The 18,667-nt window shown below is 43.4% G+C and overlaps 1 protein-coding gene across 1 annotated transcript in view; it reads left to right on the top strand.

Moving 5' to 3' along the window:
- Positions 1–18,667, top strand: part of HMCN1 (hemicentin 1) — a 921,797-nt gene that overhangs the window by 547,699 nt on the left and 355,431 nt on the right. The window contains exons 67-74 of the mRNA XM_075322013.1: positions 1,701–1,798; positions 5,689–5,952; positions 7,401–7,597; positions 11,103–11,184; positions 11,675–11,811; positions 12,138–12,279; positions 13,679–13,823; positions 18,185–18,312. Of these exons, the coding sequence (XP_075178128.1) occupies positions 1,701–1,798; positions 5,689–5,952; positions 7,401–7,597; positions 11,103–11,184; positions 11,675–11,811; positions 12,138–12,279; positions 13,679–13,823; positions 18,185–18,312 (1,193 nt within the window). The remainder of the gene's footprint in view (positions 1–1,700; positions 1,799–5,688; positions 5,953–7,400; positions 7,598–11,102; positions 11,185–11,674; positions 11,812–12,137; positions 12,280–13,678; positions 13,824–18,184; positions 18,313–18,667) is intronic.

Raw genomic sequence — 18,667 nt, 5'->3', positions numbered from 1 at the left:
CTATAGTGGAGCTAAAGATTAAATGTGTGCCAAGGCACACACACTATGAGGTAATGTTGTGAAAGGGGCACATTATAGCAAGGGGAAGTGGAATAAATGGAAAGCGGCAGTTTGAGGAGATATTTTGGGGAGGGGTGTGTGTGTTATGGAGCTGCTTAGTGTTGAGAGAACTGTATATGGAGGGATTGTGTGGGGGGATGGATTTTATGGAGAGGGCCAGTATGGGAGGAGGAATGTTATGGAGAGGGGCAGTGTGGGGGGAGAAATTCTATGGACAGGGGCAATGTGAGCGGATATTATGGAGAGGCACAGTGTGGGGAAAAATATGTACAGGGGCTGTGTGGCAGGATGTTATGGAGAGGGGTAGTGTTGGGGCATATTATGGAGAGGGGCAGTGTATGGAGGATATTATAGAGCAGCCCATTGTGAGGGCGATATTATGGCGAGGGGCAGTCTGTTAGGGATGACAATATGGAGAGAGGCAGTGTGGGGGGAGGTATAATTTGTGCAAGATGCACAGTAAAGGGCAATTATTTATTTAGAGGACCAGCATGTGAAATATTTTTATTTATGGGCAGTGTAATGATACTTTTATTTTTAAGGACATCATGTCAGGAAGTGCTGCTGAAGATGGAGAAAAGGTAAGTCTGTACAGACCAGCTCTGGGCATGAAATCTCATCATGGCTTCTGTACTACGTGGAGACAAAAGGGAAAGAAATGTCTCCAACCAGAGAAGATGTCATCTATAAGGTACCTGGATGTAAATGTTTATTTATGATACTAACCATGTCTCATCAATACTGAGGTTCCTTATGGTACACTGTCTGTTGATGGCTGGTAACAACAATACTCAGTGTCTCCTTACCATTGTTAAGGACATACTGGGAATTGTAGGTTCAAGCGATACAAACGTATATGGGGCTGACCTGATATCACAATTGGTTGCTGCACTTGCTTGGTGCATTATACATCTACTGATGGTGGTTCTAGCACCATACTCAACTACTGACAGGTGGTTCTGATATTCTACACATATAGCAATCCATAATGTACTTCATGGCTATGTTAAAAGTTAATAATAAAACTTTAAGTTTTGAGTATTTTTATGAGGAGGATGTCTTGAGTTTCTGCTCCAAAATAGTTTAAATTAGCGTATGTCCACACTGATTTTTTTGAGCAGACACTGAGAAGAAACTCTCCAAATCCTCCTCAAATACTGAAAACTTGTTTCTAGTGATGTATTTATGTACTAATGGTGTTTCTGGTGATGTATTCATGTAAGTACCCCTTTAAATTTTATGGTGGCCCTTGTGATTGGTTCACTATGTCAATGTGACCCTAAAATCAAAAATGTTCTGCACCCCTGGAGTAGAGAAAAGGGAAGAATTAACTGGGTAGAGAGTCAAAACAATCAATTGTAAGGATAAAGGGTTATATAACATAATGATTGCAATATATAACGAGGATGAAAACACTTCAGTGGTAGTGTTTCTTTAAATAGGAGAACTGGACCACTGTTCTTCAGTACTTAAATCAGAGTTCTTTCTATCAATCGATGTCACCCAATAACATTGACATAAGTTTCCATGTTATCTTAGGTTATTGATGATTACGGTACAATAGCTTAATTAGATAAATGTTCATATTTACATTACTGTATAATTTATTTATCTGATTTATTCACCTGAATACTTTGTAGGATTTCAAGAATTCAAAAATCGGATGAAGCAGCATATACTTGTGTATCTTCAAATAGGGCTGGAGTGGACAAAAAAAATTACAACTTACAAGTCTACGGTAAGTTATTTCTATGGATATAATTACCTGAGTCAGATACATAAGGCCCCATGCGCATGCAGCTGTTTTTGATGTGTTTTTGGTGCAGTTTGTGGTGGGTGACCTTTTAGTCACCACAAACTGCATGCTTTTCCTTCTCAAGCAAAGTCCATGAGATTTCAGATTTGTTGTGCGTACGTTGCTTTTTTTTGGCTGCAGTTTTGTGGTGACCACAAAACTGCAGCCTGTTAATTCTTTTTGCATTTTTTCAGGCATTTTTACACCCATTGGTGATAAAAAAAAATACATCAGAAACACCTGGCCAAAAATGTGTTTTTAATGTGTTTTTTGGCCACAAGGTGCATTTTTTGTGGTTATGACAATTTGCAGAATGCAGATATAGCCTAGTAGCTTACATGGGGCTCAGCAGCCAAGGCAGTGATCAAATGCATTCAGACAAAAAGAACATGAAAAAGGGTTGAAAAATTGATAAGAAAAGTGATGACATTAGATGTGATCAAATCTTTTGACATTTGAATTCATCGGGTTCAATACATTTTTCCCCAAAATTCTATTTAAACCAAGAGAGAGGCTTCAGTTCATTGTAGGTTCCCAGTGATATGAGATATGCCTTGATTTAGCACCTGGTAAGATATAGAAATGGTCATTATTGTATGCTAAATATCTACATTTTTTTTCTTAGATTTCCTTTAGCAGCAATGTATATCTATATTCTTACATTCATAGTTTGCATGTTTAGCATTATAGATGCAACTGTCTCTTTTTTGTCATATCAGTGATCAGTCATAAATCACACTGACTCTGGCACTGCTATTTGTTGGCGCATCTTTTATCTCTCCAACTCCCTATCAGTTGAAAGTCTGTATTGTTTATAGACTATAAGGGGTACTTTGCACGCTGCGACATTGCTAGCCGATGATAGCGATGCTGAGCGCGATAGTACCCGCCCCCTTGTGATTGCTGCCGAAGCGAACATTATCACTACGGCAACTTCACATGCACTTACCTGTCCTGCGACGTCGCTCTGGCCGGCGACCCGCCTCCTTCCTAAGGGTGGCGGGTCGTACGGCGTCACAGCGACGTCACACGGCAGGTGGCCAATAGAAGCAGAGGGGCGGAGATGAGCGGGACATAAACATCCCGCCCACCTCCTTCCTTCTGCATAGCCGGTGAAGGCAGGTAAGGAGATGTTCCTTGCTCCTACGGTGTCACACACAGCGATGTGTGCTGCCGCAGGAACGAGGAACAGCATCGTATCTCCTATTTGTGCGACATTATGAAAATGACCGACACTACACAGATCACCAATTTTCGACGCTTTTGAGATCGTTTATCGGTGCATCTAGGCTTTACACATTGCGACGTCGTTACCGGCACCGGATGTGCGTCACTTTCGATTTGACCCCGACGATATCGCAGTAGCGATGTCGCAGCGTGCAAAGTACCCCTTACACTCATCTTCTTCATTGCTGCAGTTGTTCACCACATTATTGTCTGGAATACTTGTCAATTGTTTTAAGCCTTTCTCTTGATATCTCTATTGTTGAGCTGTGATGTACTGTACTCACACTATTTAAATCAGCCTAAAAACCCTGCTGCATTCCCTGCTTATGCTTTTATACAGGCTTTTGTAGTCCCTCCTTAGTGGTTGAAGAATACAGTGCTGGCCAAAAGTATTGGCACCCCTGCAATTCTGTCAGATAATACTCAGTTTATTCTTGAAAATGATTGAAATCACAAATTATTTGGTATTATTATCTTCATTTAATTTGTCTTCAATGAAAAAAAATAAAAAAAATTGTCATAAAGTCAAATTGGATATAATTCCACACCAAACATAAAAAGGGGGTGGACAAAAGTATTGGTACTGTTTGAAAAATCATGTGATGCTTCTCTAATTTGTGTAATTAACAGCACCTGTAACTTACCTGTGGCACCTAACAGGTGTTGGCAATAACTAAATCACACTTGCAGCCAGTTGACATGGATTAAAGTTGACTCAACCTCTGTCATGTGTCCTTGTGTGTACTACATTGAGCATGGAGAAAAGAAAGAAGACCTAAGAACTGTCTGAGGACTTGAGAATCCAAATTGTGAGAAAGCATGAGCAATCTCAAGGCAGCAAGTCCATCTCCAAAGACCTGAAAGGTCCTGTGTCTACGGTGTGCAGTGTCATCAAGACGTTTAAAGCCCATGGCACTGTAGCTAACCTCCCTAGATGTGGAAGGAAAAGAAAAATTGACGAGAGATTTCAACACAAGATTATGCGGATGGTGGATAAAGAACCTCGACTAACATCCAAACAAGTTCAAGCTGCCCTGCAGTCCGAGGGTACAACAGTGTCAACCCGTACTATTCGCCGGCGTCTGAATGAAAAAGGACTGTATGGTAGGATACCCAGGAAGATCCCATTTCTTACCCCGAGACATAAAAAAGCCAGGCTGGAGCTTGCCAAAACTTACCTGAGAAAGCCTAAAACGTTTTGGAATAATGTTCTCTGGTCAGATAAGACAAAAGTAGAGCTTTTTGGGAAAAACCATCAACATAGAGTTTACAGGAAAAAAAAGAGGCATTCAAAGAAAAGAACACGGTCCCTACAGTCAAACATGGCGGAGGTTCCCTGATGTTTTGGGGTTGCTTTGCTACCTCTGGCACTGGACTGCTTGACCGTGTGCATGGCATTATGAAGTCTGAAGACTACCAACAAATTTTGCAGCATAATGTAGGGCCCAGTGTGAGAAAGCTGGGTCTCCCTCAGAGGTCATGGGTCTTCCAGCAGTACAATGACCCAAAATACACTTCAAAAAGCACTAGAAAATGGTTTGAGAGAAAGCACTGGAGACTACTAAAGTGGCCAGCAATGAGTCCAGACCTGATTCCCATAAAACACCTGTGGAGAGATCTCAAAATGTCAGTTTGGAGAAGGCACCCTTCAAATCTCAGGGACCTGGAGCAGTTTGCCAAAGAAGAATTGTCTAAAATTCCAGGAGAGCATTGTAAGAAACTCATTGATGGTTACCGGAAGCGGTTGTTCGCAGTTATTTTGACTAAAGGTTGTGCAACCAAGTATTAGGCTAAGGGTGCCAATACTTTTGTCTGTCCCCTTTTTGGAGTTTTGTGTGAAATGATCAATGATTTGATTTTTGTTTCGTTCTCTTTTGTGTTTTTTCCTTGCAAGCAAAATAAATGAAGATAATAATACCAAAGAGTTTGTGATTGCAATCATTGTCAAGAAGAAACTGAGTATTATCGTACAGAATTGCAGGGGTGCCAATAACTTTTGTCCAGCACTGTACATGTCCTCTGATAGCTGCAAGACATTGTGAGGAAACCTGTCATGTTTTCTTTTGTGACTGATGCAATCTTGGCAATTTGCTCCGAGACCTACAAATGCCATAAGATTTGACTCAACTTCAATTTGCATCTAATATATTTGTTCATCCCTAGCAGAAAACTATGGATCTACCTATCCATCCATCCATCCATCCATCCTTCCATCCATCCATCCATCCATCCATCCATCTATCCATCTATTCTTTGTATCCCATCACTTATCACGATTTTGAGAGATCCAAACCCATGAACTATAATGTTTGGGGATGTAAAAAATGCAAATGACTGAAATCAATGGTGACATTTTTATACAGCAGTCTTAAACATATATCCCACTGGAGTGGTGCAGGGAATTTATTATGAGGTGCATAGCTTTTAATAAATTTAGTGTAGTTTTCAGCAACTTGTGTACCAGAAATTTAGGTTTTAGCCACAATATATTCCAGTTTATCATGTCAATTTATTACGTGGAGGTAGCTCATGTCCTACTTTGCATTCCCTAGTAATACAGCGACCTATTTGCTCTGTATATTTCTTTCATTTGCTTGAATTTGTAGTGCCCCCAAGCATTGATGATGGAGATAGGACGGAACAGCTGACCACTGTGAAAGGTAATCCTACTACAATGTCATGCCTTGCTGGGGGGCAACCTATGCCACATATATCATGGCTAAAGGATGGAGAAGCAATAGATCATGGTGAGAACAGAGGAATGATCCTGCAGATTCTTAAAACTGAAATGAGTGACATTGGAAGATATTCGTGTGTGGCATCCAATGAAGCGGGAAGCGTCAGTAAACACTTCATCCTCAATGTTCTGGGTGAGTTAATGTCTTTGCTAAATGTAAATGCAGCATAACATATATACATTATTGGGTTTGATAATCAGTAAAAGGGAATCTCTCCTTAAGGATTCCCTACTTAAGTAAAAGAGAGCATGTTAGAGGATACTAGCATCCATAGCATGTGTCTGTCAGAAGCAGTCGTCGATGAAAGGAGAAAACAATATTATAAATAAATTCTCTAGTTAAGTTGCGTGGGATGTCACTCAACTTAACTAGAGAATACATTTATAATATTGTTTTCTCCTTTCATCTCCTTTCATTAACATAGTTAAGTTGAGTGACATCCCGCTCAGCACATTCCCAGGCATAAGTGGGATGTCAATCAACTGTACGCTGGACATGATTGGGACGCAGCCGTGACTGCTCAGTGCTGCACCCACCCGGATGACTGGATATGAGCAGGGTGAAGCGTAATTATAACATTGTCTTCTCCATTCACCGACTGCTGCCTGTGATGGATGCATGTTAATTATCACCTCTAGCATGCTCACCTACTAACATAGGGAAGTCGTAACTGATGGGTTCCCTTCAAGACAATAGTTTTCTGCTTCATGGCTTCTTTTTTTAGTGCAAGCTATCATGTTATAATCTTCTGTGAAAAGAGCGCTTAATTTATTATATGGTATGTAAGTCTTAAGGCAACAGACTATAGAGCCAGCTAACATATTGCCATTGCAGGGCTCCTTACCTTCCCTCCTGCTCACCATTAATAAAAAAATGCACGAAAATCCTATGCTAGTTCCTGAACGCCTAATAGATTTACCACCCCCCTGGGATAGAAGGTTCGGCTAGGGACAATGACTATACCAATGACTCAGTGCAAAGGCTGTTTCCCTTTTACTGGTGCAAAGACAATGTGCTCAGACTACAGATAGATTTCAGAAAATTGTAAGTAGGCAAATTCAGCAATATTTATCTGAGCCTTTCACATCCATGTGCCAACCACTGGAGGTGGGGCTGTAGGTAGTAAAGCTGAGGGCACCTGCAATATGCTGTCCCTATAACTCCCAAGGTGGCCCCATATCCTTTGGTTGGAGCCTAGACAGTGATTCCCATCTCAGCCATCTCGCCTATAAAAGGCTGATTTGGGAATAACTCTTTAAGGTTAAAAAAATTACATCTGATTAATCCACCTACTGTATCTACAGTCTTCTTACATTGTATTATCTAAGTCTATGGAACAGCGTCCACTTTCTTTGTATTCTTGATAAAAAGGAAAAAAGCTGGTGTCTATACTCTGCTAATAGTTCCAGTGATGGCCCATAAGATGAAGCTATAAAGTGATTTTTTTATTGTCTATGTTAAAGTCATACTGACTTCTTCCTCAGGACAAACCACATGTATTCTTGTTGTTTATATATAGTTTTGAGCATAGCTATAATAATAGATCTTAGATATAAATATTCTTCTTCCTTTGTCATTAGAACCTCCACACATTAATGGGTCAGAAGACACAGCAGAGCTGTCTGTAATTGTTAACCACCGGTTAGATCTACATTGCCATACCATGGGCTTCCCACCTCCAATGATAACTTGGCTTAAAGATGGACAGATACTTTCACAGACTGAAAGTGTTCACTTTATGAATGCAAGACAGGTTCTTCGAATTACAAGTGCCCAGGTATTACAACATGAAGCATTGCAAATATTGGACATAGAGTTATGTGAAATTCTATGTATTCATATGTCGTATACCTGAGTTTGTCACTTACCTGTTTTAGCGGAATCATGTGTAGAGATGAGTGCCGGGTTCAACACATTTTTGTAAAAAAATTGCCCTGAAAAATGTGATCTACATTATTCTTTCTTCTTCAGACCCTAATATTCACTGCTGTTCCGCCACGCACTACCTGTAAAGTCTCTTCAGTGTTTATGGCTGTCTCTCTCTATCTCTTTGGCTAAGCTATGAGCTGTGACATGCTCTCACTATCCAGATTCACCACAAAATGGCTGCTGCATTTCCTGCTTCTGCTTTTATACAGGCTATGATTCTCTTTATGGATTGGTTGTACCATGAGATATGATAGCTGCAAGGCATTATGGGGAAGCCCACCCAAGACCATTTGATGCTTCTCTGGCTGATGCAATCTTTTGGAATGTGCAAAAGTTTACCACCCATTTTAGGTGATTCACGCAAAGTGAATCGCAAAGTGTTGTGATCATGTGGCGCCCTAGCCTAGCCAGGTCGTCACAGATAACATACAAACACCCCACCCCCACTAGACAGGGACAACAGCCAAACAAAAACCCTTGTTGCCTCCCTCCAGTGTCTGATGTCCACACCAGGTGGGGCAGAGCTAAGCGGTTGGCTCCACCCACCGAGGAGTTCACAGGCCTGGAGGCGGGAAAAGTGACAGTTTAGTGTTGAAGTTTGAAGTGAGAGGAGCAAGCACTTGGGTTTCTGGGTTTGTGGCCCAGGCACTGACAGCAAGGTTGGCAGACAGTGGTGGCCGTCTGCAGGAGTGGTGGAGCAACGCGGAACCGTAGGACCGGTGACGGGCGACGGCCCGCCGGTACCGACCGGGGAGCAAAGTGAAGCCAGCACACACAGGCAGGGCCATCGGACCCCGACCAGGCTTGGAGCCGCCGACAATAGTCAGATCTGAATGTGATTGGAACCCCAGGGGTTCCACAACAGCAAAAGTCCCGATTGAAGGCAACCGCCCACACCCTGAGGGTATACAGCTACCGCCAAAGGCTAGAGACCCAAGGGCCAGCGCCTGCGGGCAAACGGGCTCCTCCGGTACCCATACACCGGGGAGCGGACTACCGTTGGGAATCCATAGTAGTCAGCAGAAGAACATCAAGGTGCAGGGAAAGACAGCCGCCATCACCTGTCCGGGGAGAAATATTGCAGCCGGCTGCGGGACCCGTCCATCCAGCTGTTTGGTTTACCGAGGACTTTGTACCTTTCTTGCTGAGTGAGTACACCCGTGCCATCCGGCACCGCGCCGCACTGCCCCTGCAACCCTGCACCTCACCGACCCTGCCTCCCCGTCACAACTACCGGGCCCCGGGACCACCGACCCCTACCCACAGTGGGGGAAAACAACATCCCAGCTGCTCCCTACCATCGCTCCCGGGATCCCCGTCACCAGCATCGGTGGTGCCCATCTTCACCACGACCCATGGGTGGCATCACGGACTAAATTCCCCAAACCAACCACCCCTTTCACTCACGGGCGAGGAGCGCCGCTCGAATCCCTGGATCCGGCCCACCGCTCGAGCCACCGAGCAGCAGCAGCCGCAGCAGTGCCGGACCCGAGCGTTAGAGAGCGCAGCGCAGTGGCGTCCTCCCCGCCCGCGACAATCATAGTATAAATTGGTAGATGTACTCATCTGTCCTCATAACCTTCTCATAACTTTTGGACAATTCTCAGCTGAAATCAACCCTATAAACCATTACCCAACTTGCCAAAGCACCAGAACAATCGGGAAGAGCGAAGGCAAAATGCCAGAATTAGCACATCAAATTGGATGTGCCACTTCTGAGTTGGCTGCAGGTTGCTACTTTTAGGCTGGGAAGGGCCCAATAACCATGGACCTTCCCAGCATGATAGCATCCGCTATTAGCTGTCTGCTTTACCTTTGCTGGCTATCAAAAAAGGAGGGGACCCCACATTGTTGTTTTTTTCATTTAATTATTTATTTCTTTGGCTAAATAGCTGTACCTTCTATCTAGCTAACTTTCTATCTAGCTATCAGCTACCTATTTTCAATCAATCAATCAATCAATTAATCTATCACCTATCTGTATTTGCACATCTTTATACATCCAAATCATTAATTTCAGTGTCATGCATTTTTTTCTGCTATGTGCCACATGGATTACACACATATGACACAGGCATACATACATATAGCCGCACAAATAGAAAAACGGACTGTGCAACATATGCTTTTTTTATACCAATGTCTGAAGAGGGCCTTAGGGGTACTTTGCACACTACGACATCGCAAGCCGATGCTTGCGATGACGAGCGCGATAGTCCCCGCCCCCGTCGCAGCAGCGATATCTAGTGATAGCTGCTGTAGCAAACATTATCGCTACGACAGTGTCACACGCACTCACCTGCCCTGCGACGTCGCTCTGGCCGGCGACCCGCCTCCTTCCTAAAGGGGCGGGTTGTGCGACGTCACAGCGACGTCACACGGCAGGCGGCCAATAGAAGCGGAGGAGCGGAGATGAGTGGGACTTAAACATCCCGCCCACCTCCGTCGTTCCGCATAGCCGGCGTGAGCCGCGGTGACGCAGGTAAGCTGATGTTCCTCGCTCCTGCGGCTTCTCACATAGCGATGTATGCTGCCGCAGGGGAACTAGGAACAACATCGTACCGTCGCGGCAGCGAAATTATGAAAATGTCGGACACTCCACCGATGATACGATTACGACGCTTTTGCGCTCGTTAATCGTGTCAAAAAGGATTTACACACTATGATATCGACAGCGACGCTGGATGTGCGTCACTTTTGATTTGACCCCACCGACATCGCAGCTGCGATGTCGTAGTGTGTAAAGTACCCCTTAGACAGGGCTCATAACTGAGCTACAGTAAATAAAACAATTGATTTTACTACAACTACAGCAAGAAGCACAGTAAGTGGCTTGCTGCCAATTCTTTGTTTCTTGCTTCTATTTTATACTGCTCTCAGATTGGGAAGCATACACCTGCTGACAGATCCCCTCATACTTTTTAATGTGCCCAAAAGGCTAATTTAGGTTTTTTGTGCCAACAATCTGGATTTTTATGTCACAACTAAGCATGACAGATGCCAACCAATGGCTGATAACTTGACAAATTGTTGTCCATTGTTGGCTTTTTGGTTGTTCTTACGTGCTGTATTTGATAAACTTAACAAATCATTACTGGTAGAACAAACTAGATTGTAGATCACAAAATGACAAATCACTTATCGATTGCTGCTATCATATGTCATTGTTGCCCACGATGGCAATGTTTTCATACCAGCCATTAACAAAGTCATTTAGAAAAGGACTGTCTGACACCCTTCATGCATGGTCAGCCTAATATTTCTCTATTGGCTTTTAGATTTACTGCTCATACTGTATATCATTTTCAATGTATTTACTTTTTGTTTCCTAACTATCTCTCTCATGTCTCCAGGAGGAGCACATCGGGCTTTATAGTTGTCTGGTTACAAACCAAGCTGGAGAAGCTAAAAAAGAATTTACAGTAACTGTTCACAGTAAGTTCAGAAAAGAAATCCATCCATTTGGGAGCTAGACATGGGCACAGACACAATTTATAGCAATGTGAGAATGATTGGTGATATTATACAGGGCTTGTACACTTTCTCCATGTCTACATGCCAGTTATCCTGGGCAGTCCTTAGTTACCTGTTCCAACATTCAGACTCCGTGTACATTTATTGCAGTTGATTCTGTGGTTTAGCTTTTTTCCATTACTGTAGACACTGGAGGAAAGTTTTAAAACTGTGGATATCGTATAACCGAGCAACTCCTCAGTATCTTGAATTGAGGTTTGTTATGTGGCAGATGAAATCAGTAATTTTGCCAATAAAGTTTTCAAGCTTGTGGCACAATAGGATATTAATCTGGTTGTAGACATGGCTATTATATTCTGGCTCCTGAAGAAAGTAAAATGAATGCCAACCACATGGCTGACTAGGTACAGACAACCGTGCATTAAATACTTGGCTCCTTCTTTCTCTATAGTGCCTCCGAGCATTGTAGGCATCAATGGAATCCATAATGTTTCTGTGCTACAAAGCAAGCAGATTATTCTGGAATGTAAATCAGACGCTTTGCCTGCTCCAAAGATCACGTGGATGAAGGATGACCAGCCATTATTGGTAAATACAGCAGGACTGGGGATGCTGATGCCTTCATCTGTCCGTTTGGTAGAACATAAGAGGCCTTGTTTTTCGTGGGTCTATTTTATAGAGTAATGTTCGTGGTATACCTGCTTAGTTCATTGAGTCATTTCTCTCTTTCCTCCTAACTTACACTTTTCATGCCTTGTCTGAAGATACACTTCTCCTCTGTTGTGATATTTTTGTTCCAATTTTGTGTTCCATATCTGACCAAGCAAATTAATAAGCTCAGTGGGTATAATTCATCATGTTCAGTTATTCTTTAGATAAAAGAAATAAAAGAGGATATGTTTTGTCTCTTTCAGTTGAACTCCCGAGTCCACATTTCATCTGATGGACAATTTTTGCAAATTGACAATGCAAAAGTGACAGACACTGGACGGTACACCTGTATAGCTAGCAATGTTGCTGGCCAAAACATCAGAGAATTTATGCTGAATGTCCATGGTAATGCTAATTCTTGATATATTTACATTATTAATATTTGTTTTATATATAAGTGGGACATAATATAAAGGTGATAATGCACTATAGCGCTATGTATAGGAATACATAATACAATGCTAATGAGGCACAGCATGTTTGCTACATACGCATGAGATGCTCCATGTGTAGCTTTGTGTGGCTCCATGTGTGGCTCTATGTGTGCCTCCATCTATGCCACCATGTGTGGCTCTATGTGATCCTCTTTTTGTGTGGCTTTATGTGTGGCTCCATATGGGGTTCTACGTGTGCCTCCATCTCTGCATCCATGTGTGGCTCTGTGTAATTCCCCTTTTTTGTGGCTTCATGTGTGCCTCCTTGTGGCTCCAAGTGACACTCCATGTGTTGCTCCGTGTGTGGCTATATGTGTGCCTCTGTGCGGCACCATGTGAATGCTCCATGTGTGGCTCTATGTGTGCCTGTGTGTGGTTTCATTTGATGCTCCATGTGGGGCTTTGTGTGACTCCATGTGATGCTCCATGTGTGGCTTTACGTGTGCCCCATGTGCTGCTCCATGTGTGCCTCCATGGTTCCACTGCATAATATCATTGAGGTTAAAAAGGTTGGACACTATATCTTTTTTTTAACAGATGTGTTGGGGACATGTTTTTGTGCCACAAATATATAGGTATGACAGGTTTTTCTCCTGCACTTTGTAGTGCAGCCATTGCCACAGATTGTACCATGGTCCTATCCACAACATGGCTGCCAATGGAGTAACATAAGACCCCATCCAGCCAGCAGTCTCTTCCAATTCAAAACCAGCTTTCTAATTTGAATGGTTTTTTTTCAATAGGAGGTGGCTGTCTCGTCACATGCTCCTCCAACTGCAGTAATTTTGTGAACAGGAGCATGGTGTAGTCGGGTGCAAAGGCTAAACTAGAAAGGTCAGGAGAATAATCTGGGATATTTAAAGGGGTTGCCAGGAGGACATAGGTCATCAATGGCAAAGTGGTGGATGCCAGACATCTTTCGCTCCCACCAATAGGGTGTTTTTTGCTATGACGGTGGCTAGATATTCACACCTTGAACAGAGCTGTTGAGTTTAACTCCATTGAAAGTGTAGTGGGTGCTGCCGACTGTTTCTGGCTTCTGTAGGACACCCCCTCATTAGCTCCATCTAAACTGTTTATGAGCTTGCACCAGAGCCAAAAAACATATATTCTTTGGCAGCACCGAATATTGGCTTCTCTTACCAATCTGCTCTTGATGACCTGACTTGCATCAGTACCATATGCATGGACAATACCTTTTAAATATTCACAACAAATATTATTAAGATCATATCCCCACCACATTTGCTAAAATGAAGTAAATGTTTTCATACTGTTTTGTTTTGCATTAATTATTTTTCTATCAACAGTTCCTCCTTCAATAAAAGATGGTCCCAATCTAGTAACAGCTTTCTCAAATAAACCTGCTACTTTGGATTGCATCGCTACAGGCATCCCTTCACCTCGAATATCATGGAGGAAAGATGGCGCCATTCTAGAAGGAAACAGTGAAAGGTTGGATTCTTATCTTTAATGTCAAATCTTCAAAAGTGTATGAAAAATATGATCTGGTTAATACTTTGATTAAAGGGAAGCACATTTTATAAACTTCACTGTTATATCCGTGCTTATCGAAAATCCTGTAGAAAATTTCAGGAAGTATGGTTCCTGGGTATATTAGCTTACTTGAAAGGTAATGGGGCCACAAAAGTGGGGGTTTATAAGATAACCAAGGTCATTGTAGGCTAATTGTAGGATAATAAGGCAGCTACTCAGCTGAATATTACAAGGGCAGCCTGGCCCTGCTAAAACAGAAGCAGAATATAAGCTGCATCTCATATGTGGGGCATACTGTATATCTAGATATGTCCCTATAAGACAGCACTTGTGAAGGTTAGGTGCACCTTTGTAACCTTTATAAGCATTTTTTAATTGTTAAAGTGAAAAAAATGAAAATAAAGCAAGATTGCAAATTATCTTGTAAGGAGATGGACAGGCTGTCACGTTCCCCCCTGAAGACACCAATCATATTTGTGTAATGTTTGTATTTCTCAATGGTATTCCAGTGGTAACAATTGTTAATTTCTTTGTGGAATGCAGTACTAACTAGTAGCCACAAGAGGTCACTGTCTTCCTTTTTACTCTTATAGACTATTGTTTGGAAAGGACATGGTTAATACCTATTCAGGTAGAGAGAGGAGTGATAGAGACCAGGGTAAGTCAGTTCCTTGTTCAAGGGCTGTTTAGTGGAGACCCTGAGCAAGAAGACAAGTGTTTTGGGTCTATGTGCTGTGTACCAGGGAGCAAGATCAGGAAAGAATTATAAGTGATGACAGGCAAGTGGATGATTCTTGCTAGAGAGAGTGTTGGAAGGGAGCCTAGTATCGGGCAGATGTGGCGGACCTTAGAGAGGAAAGGGATCTGCACAGTTGTGGGCACAAGAATATGGTAGCGGCTCTAGGAGCGGCTCTTGTCAGCGATCACAGCAAATAGTCTTGGTGCATGTTTCACAGTGTAACACATTGACCCATGTGGCCAAGTACCTGGAAGATGGAAGTTCACTTTATCTGTTCTGCCTGTATAATGCTCACAAGTAAAGGCCCAGTCACACTAAACAACATCGCTAGCAACATCGCTAGCAACATCGCTGCTAACGAACAACTTTTGTGACGTAACAGCGATGTTGCTAGCGATGTTGCTGTGTGTGACATCCAGCAACAACCTGGCCCCTGCTGTGAGGTCGTTGGTTGTTGCTGAATGTCCTGGGCCATATTTTAGTTGTTGCTCTCCTGCTGTGAAGCACACATCGCTGTGTGTGACAGCGAGACAGCAACAACTAAATGTGCAGGCAGCAGGAGCCGGCTTCTGTGGACGCTGGTAACCACGGTAAACATCGGGTAACCAAGAAGCCCTTACCTTGGTTACCCGATATTTACCTTCGTTACCAGTCTCCGCCGCTCTCAGCTGTCAGTGCCGGCTCCTACTCTGTGCACATGTAGCTGTAGTACACATCGGGTAATTAACCCGATGTGTGCTGTAGCTAGGAGAGCAGGGAGCCAGCGCTAAGCATTGTGCGCTGCTCCCTGCTCTGTGCATATTTAGCTGCAGCACACATCGGGTAATTAACCCGATGTGTGCTGTAACTAGAAGAGCAAGGAGCCAGCGCTCAGTGTGCGCTGCTCATTGCTCTGTGCACATTTAGCTGCAGCACACATCGGGTAATTAACCCGATGTGTACTGTAGCTAGGAGAGCAGGGAGCCAGCGCTAAGCAGTGTGCGCTGGTAACCAAGGTAAATATCGGGTTGGTTACCCGATATTTACCTTAGTTACCAAGCGCAGCATCGCTTCCACGCGGCTCTGCTGGCTGGCGGCTGGTCACTGGTTGCTGGTGAGCTCACCAGCAACTCGTGTAGCCACGCTCCAGCGATCCCTGCCAGGTCAGGTTGCTGGTGGGATCGCTGGAGTGTGGCAGTGTGACATCTCACCAGCAACCTCCTAGCAACTTACCAGCGATCCCTATCAGGTTGGAACATTGTTGGGATCGCTGGTAAGTTGTTTAGTGTGACTGGGCCTTAAAGTGTCATCATCTGTAACTGTGATGAATGTGAGATATAGTTCCTTGGATGTGGTGAATACTGAATGTGCTTCTGTTGATAGCTTATCAGCTTGTGATAGCTTGGGTCAGGGCTCCATGGAGGTATCAACAGGAGCACATTCAGAATCCATCACATCCGGGGAACTACATCTTCATGTTCAAGGCCTCCTGATGAACCTATGAGGAAGGAGAAACGTGTTGAGGCCACAATATGGCATCAGACTTTTAAAGGGAAGCAATTCTTATTTGAACATCCCTGACATTACTACATGCTACACCTGAATTATTAAATAATATTTATTGGATGTACAATATTATCTATTCGATGGAACCATGGAATGATGTCTGGACATCACGGGTGTAGGCATAGTCTTTGCTATTCGGGTACTAGCTGATCAATGCCTATAATGTTGTAGTTAGAGACCTCCTTCGTTTTTTGCAAAGTGAGTGCCAGGTGAGCATCATTGGTAACCCAGAGAAGATAATCTTTTTTGGTTTGGTTCATTTTTGTGGATGAGTTGTTGTTTGTTAATCACATGGTGAGACAGGGACATGTCTAGGGATTTATAAAGGGAAAGTCGACGGTGAGTGGGGGCGCCATTTGCGGTATTTTAGGGTACCAACCTCCACGGACAGGTAGAGCATTATATTAGGGGCAGCAACATGGCATAATAGGTTATACATTTATTGTGTACCTACCTATATCTCCCAGCTTGTCCATACTATGTGTAACTTTTTTTAGGGGAGTGTTTTTGTGTTGTGTTAAATTTTGGACAACAGTTCTTTTTAAATGCATCAAATAAACATGGGTTATCTTTTTGTATTTGCTAATCACAATTATTGGATTGCTTGGCTATAATCTTATACTATTAACTATTGAAAGGAAACTTCAAATCCCAGAAAGACAAATGAGTTTAGGAGCACAAACTTATGACACACTCAGAGCAAGAATGAGTGTATCACATGGATTAGGTCATTATATATCAAGTAAGTAATGTGCTCCTGAGACCATTAGGGGGCATCATAACTCTGGACCAGACCTCAATCAGGGGAAAATAAAACTTGCGCACTCCTTACCTATGAACTGTTCTAATATTTACTGCCACAACGGTTTCTCTCCTTCCCACATTGGTAGTTCTGTTCTTATTACATGTATAATTTACTGCTCCATTCTATGTCCTGTTGTATATAAATATGTGACTCTTCAGATTTTGTTTTATACTGAGCCTGATGAAGAGACCTGAATAATCCAGAGATCCTGCTATGTGTTACCATTTTTTTGGTTAGCCATTAAAAGTGATCAACCACTGAGGACTCTTAATTGTCATTTTTTTCATAGGAGATGTAAACACAAACTACCGCATTTTTCGTTTTATAAGACGCACCCCAAATTTAGAGATAAAAAAAGGCAAAAAAAAAATATGGGGTCCGTTTTATGATCCGGTGGTGTCTTACCGGTAAGGTGGGGCGGCAGCAGTGGTGGAGTGGGGTCATAGGAGGCAGGGGTGGTGCTGGAATACGGCGATGCTGCGGGCGGAGCAGAGGGGGCCCAGATGCTCTGTCCTGGGGCAGCCGGCGCTGTCTATGCTGGGGCAGAGGGAGCTGCTCTGTGCTGGGGCAGACGGTGCTGTCTATGCTGAGGCAGTGGAAGCTGCTCTGTGCTGGGGCAGCCAGTGCTGTCTATGCTGGGGCAGCCGGCGCTGCTCTGTGCTTGTGCAGCCGGCGTTGCTCTGTGCTGGGGTAACTGGCCTGCTTTGTGCTGGTGCTCACTACGGGCAGTGTGGCACTGGCCATTCTGAAGATGTCGGCAGTGTGGGCTTCAAAGAAATGGTGGACCAGAGTTGGCACATGCGCAGATGAGAGCTTGAGCTGAGAGCTCCATCTTCACACGCGCTGACTCTGGGCACCATTATTTGAAGCCCTTACCGCCGACATTTTCAGAATCGCCCGGCACAGAGCCTTGCTGCCTGCCTCACAGAGCCTCGCTGCCCACCACACAGAGCAGCATCGCCAGCTGCACAGAGCCGCACAAAGCAGTGCTGCCCGCCGCACAGAGCAGTGCCTCCCGCAGCACAGAAAAGCACCCACAGCACAGCGTACAGCATTGCCCTGCCTCCTGTGACCCCTTTTCACCACCCCCCGGTTAGCTACATATAGATTTTAAGACACACCCCACATTTTCCTCCCTTATTTTTGGGAGGAAAAGTGCATCTTATAATCTGAAAACACGGTATATAGGTATAAGACTCATTAAATAACATACTGTGTTCTTTATTGTAGGTATTTTATTTCAGGATCTGGTTCATTATACTTTCCATTAACCGATATCAAAGACTCAGGTCATTACGTCTGCTTAGCAACAAATGCAGCAGGATCTAGCCAAAGGAAAGCCGAACTTTTGGTCCTTGGTATGTATATTTTTAGAACGAAAGAGATCTGTTCATTTTATTTCAGTTTTGATATAGAACAAGATCTGCATGCAGATTATAAAGGGTCACATGGGTATTTTAAAGGCATACATATCTGAACGTATCCATTTCAGCAGGACCGGCCTACCAATTCTCCCCCAATGGTAGACAATAATCAAGCAGTTTACATATTTATTTAACCTCTTGGCAACATCCTCCATAAATGCACTACATGTACGGAGCATGTGCTATACAGCCAGCATCTGAGAGTAACTTTTGCAATTGGAGCTTGCTGGGATTGCAACAGTTCAATATCTTAGATGCCTCTGAATCATTCTCAAATCACCTCAGAAAA

The sequence above is a fragment of the Anomaloglossus baeobatrachus genome, chromosome 8, assembly GCF_048569485.1.
Source record: "Anomaloglossus baeobatrachus isolate aAnoBae1 chromosome 8, aAnoBae1.hap1, whole genome shotgun sequence".
NCBI classification, from domain to species: Eukaryota; Metazoa; Chordata; class Amphibia; order Anura; family Aromobatidae; genus Anomaloglossus; species Anomaloglossus baeobatrachus.
Note: the sequence above shows the minus strand (reverse complement) of the source record. Positions and strands in the feature narration are given on the sequence as shown.